This window comes from Nicotiana attenuata, chromosome 11, assembly GCF_001879085.1.
Source record: "Nicotiana attenuata strain UT chromosome 11, NIATTr2, whole genome shotgun sequence".
In the NCBI taxonomy this organism is placed as follows: Eukaryota; Viridiplantae; Streptophyta; class Magnoliopsida; order Solanales; family Solanaceae; genus Nicotiana; species Nicotiana attenuata.
In genome coordinates, this window is record NC_031999.1 from 50020645 (window position 1) to 50024520 (window position 3876).

General features: G+C 39.2%; 1 protein-coding gene across 1 annotated transcript; it reads left to right on the plus strand.

Moving 5' to 3' along the window:
- On the plus strand, positions 2406-3469 carry LOC109234880. The gene is made up of 2 exons (XM_019400923.1): positions 2406-2733; positions 2868-3469. The coding sequence occupies exons 1-2, from the start codon at positions 2406-2408 to the stop codon at positions 3467-3469; spliced, it is 930 nt and encodes a 309-aa protein (XP_019256468.1).

Consider the following 3876-nt stretch of genomic DNA (forward strand, 5'->3'; position numbering starts at 1 on the left):
CTATACTCATTACAGAAGATAGAAAGTGACTCTCGGTCTGCGGACGTAGCAGATATACCTTGAAGTCTCTATAGAAACGCCTCCTTCCCAGGCTGACAGAACTGAACGGGAGTACCTGTATCTGCACAACAAAAATGTGCAGAAGAGTAGCATGAGCACACCACGGCGGTGCCCAGTAAGTATCAAGACTAACCTCGGTGGAGTACTGACGAGGAATAGTCAAGGCACCTACCGGTCAAATAAACAGTATAATCATAGGAATAATGGAACCGATATATAAATATGTAAAGTCTGCATGAATGACAAAAAAATGCTACAATTCACAATAAGGAAAAAGGGCAACAAGTAACAACGAGAATATAATAAATGACGATACGAAATGACGACAGAATCACAATCCAAATCCTAAGGTCACAACACAGTAAGGGGAAAACAAGTCAATAACTCATATCCTACAATGATGTTCACGTAAGGTCTTATTCAACCCTTTCAACAATTTTACCAAGTTTCGGACAAACCACAACTCATGAGAACCCAGCATCTGAAATCTAACACTTGGCATCCTGTGCCCCATCAATCTCACGGTCATGCTGACAACCCACTGGCTAACTAGGGCCACTCTCACGTATAAAAATAGATAAACGAGGGCGTACCTCAGTCTTAGCAAAATCAGGAGGAATTCAACTATAATAGGAGTGTCAACTACCTGAATACTTGTACAAGTGTTTTTAACAGGAATTCTACCAACTAGTACACATGAAAAGGAGAACGGGCCGCACGTACGATATTTCCTCAACACTTCCAAGCGGTAAAGCTCATACAGGTAAACAACCCACAATCACAATATTAAACAAATAGGAATGCCTCCACAGGCCGTCAAAATTCTTTACAATCAACCCCCGACATAGCCCACCTTATTACGCCACGCGTGCAAATAATAATATAATAGGCACCGCCTTATTTCGCCACACGTGCATCACAATGTTCCCAACTTATTCCGCCACATGCGCAACCAACATATAAGCATATAACATATCCCGCCTTATTACGCCGCATGTGCAAAAACATCAATAGCAACAATAGCACAACAAAGACCTCGTGCAACCCTTCCACAACAACCGCACGGCAGAGAGCTCGTGCATCACAGTATCAACGACCGCACGGCAGAAACCTCGTGCATCATAGTATCAACGACCGCACGGCAGAAACCTCGTGCATCACAGTCTCAAGTACCACACAACAATGACAGTATATATAGGAACAAGCAAGGGAATCAACAAGGAAGTTTCCCCTTGCGCTTGGGCCGTAAGGGGCCCCTCCCGGAGTCTGCACACCCCCAGTGAGCGCCGACGACGATAAACGGATCAGGCTGCACGTCGCAGCGGTATGTGGAGCGGGTTGCACACCGCAGCGGTACTACTACTGTTCTAAGTGTTTATTTTATCTTATTTGCTTGAGTTACCTGTTGTTTGTGCTACTTCATGTGATATCTACTGGATTGCTTGACATTATCTGTTAATTGAGTGTGGTGCCCGAGGGGCGGACTTCTGTGCTTATCTGCACTATTCGAATTGCATTCGTTTGCAAAATGTTGAAAAAGTCATTTTTAAAGAAGTTTTAAACTGAGCTACGATATTTCTTAAGATTTCACAGCTTCACTGTTTTTCTCAAAAGGTTTTACACTACTCCTATATAGCATTATGGTTTGCTTTACGCGATTTCTTACTGCTCAGTTATTATTTACCCTTACTACTCACTGAGTTGGAGTACTCACTTTACTCCCTGCACCTCGCGTGCAGATGCAGGTATTTGTCCACCCGGTAGCGGGTTTTGGCTGATCAGAGGTAGAGCTATAGGAGTAGCGAGGTGACTGTCTGCGTTCGCAGCACCATTTTTCTCTCTTTTGGTTCATTATTCCGACTTTGTGTATTTTAGGTCTTGTAGGTGTATTTATACTCTGATAGATGCTCGTGACTTGTGACACCCCGGTTTGGGTTGTGTGGGGTTTTAATTCCGTTAATTAATTTTATTAAGTCACATTTTGACTGTTATTCATGTTTAAATTATTTTTGAAAAGACGAGTTGGGTTAGTTGGCTGGCCTCGTCTTCACAAGAGGCGCCATCACGACCAGTGCGGGGTTTGGGTCGTGACAAGTTGATGTTGTTTTCAAAATTATCTAAAAAAGTTACTACATTTATACGACAAAATAAACTACAATCTATGATTAGAAATTGTTGATTTCAAAATGTTGTCTTCAAATAAAACTACAATCTATGTTTAGAACAAAATCTAGTCAAATAAAATACAAATCAGTTTAATTATGTACGAAGCAGTATGTTTTCACAAATTTCTACAAATTGCAACAGTTATAGTACAATTTAACTACAATGTCTGACATCCTAAAATGGATGACTACAAAATTTTCGCTATATCTACAAAGATTCTAGAAAATTATAATGACATTGTTTATCTTTATTTTGATGCAGGTTCGTCTGGATCCCTAAAGTTACTTGATATGCCATCCTCTCCAGCTATAGAGGAATATCAAAGTGAAATAATAAAAGAATCGCAAACTGTTATTGAAGAAGGACAAGTGTATCAGGACAAGCAAACTGTAGCTGCTGCAATGAAGCACTTTTCTGTGATGCACAAGTTCCAGCTTAGAGTTAAAAGATCTAGTCATAGAAGGTTTGGAGAAAAGATCATTAAATGCAGTGTTTTACTCAAGTTATGTATTTTTTAAACATTGTAGATAAACTGTAGTTACATTGTAGTTAAATTGTAGTTTATGTTACTCTATGTTAAAACAGTCCTTTTGTTGCATCTACATTTATAATCTGTATTAAATATTGCATTTTTTTTGTAGCTACTGGCTTGTATGCGTTGGTGAACTGTAAATGGCACTTCAAGGCAACGTCAATTAATGATTCCGCAATGTTCAAAATAAGGAGTTTCAACCGACAACACACATGCTCCTTAATGGACGAAACATTCATACAGCGCAAACGTACTACAGCTGTAGTTGGTAGCATGGTCATTCGAAAGTATTGTGATCCTATGACTGTTTACACACCAAAGGACATACAAACTGACATGTTATCCGAACACGGAGTGAACCTAAGCTACATGCAAGCATGGAGAGTAAAGGAAAAGGCTTTACAGTTTTTGAGAGGGAATCCGACTGACTCCTACAGCAAATTACCCAAATATTTTTATATTCTTGAGGAGACTTATCCTGGTTCGGTTGTTAAATTGAAGAAGACGGCAGATGAATGCTTCTTATACGCATTTGTTGCTCTTTGTACATCAATAAGTGGTTGGCAACATTGTAGGCCGGTAGTAGTGATTGATGGGACATTCTTAAAGTCAGCCTACAGGGGGATTATGCTGACGGCAAGCACCATGGATGCAGCAGCTAAAAAGTGTAAAAATTTTGTAGTTATTTTGTTGGCAGTCTATAAAATGTAGATACATTGTAGTAATTTTGTAGCTATTACATGAAATGTAGATAAATTGTCTATATTATGAAGATATATTGTAGTTGTTATGCATTTATATTTTTATATACATTTTCAAAGCTGCCAATTAATATTTTATGAATTAATAATGTAGGTACAATATTGCCCTTGCCATATGCTGTGGTTGATTCTGAAAACGACGCATCTTGGAAGTGGTTCTTTGAGCAATTCAAGCAGGCATATGGTGAAAGACCTTCAATGTGTGTTGTTTCAGATAGGAATGAGAGTATACTGAAGGCAACATCAATTGTCTATCCGGGCATGCCACACTACTCTTGCATGTGGCATATTTGGACAAATATAAGGTCAAAATTCAAGAAGGGTCATCTACAATTACATGAATTGTACTTTGCTACA

Excerpts from the sequence above, each read along its gene's own strand:
- LOC109234880 (XM_019400923.1), top strand. The coding sequence starts at position 2,406 with ATGGATGACTACAAAATTTTCGCTATATCTACAAAGATTCTAGAAAAT. Across the intron at positions 2,734-2,867 it reads CAGTGTTTTACTCAAGTTAT|CTACTGGCTTGTATGCGTTG; the intron begins GTATTTTTTAAA and ends TTTTTTTTGTAG.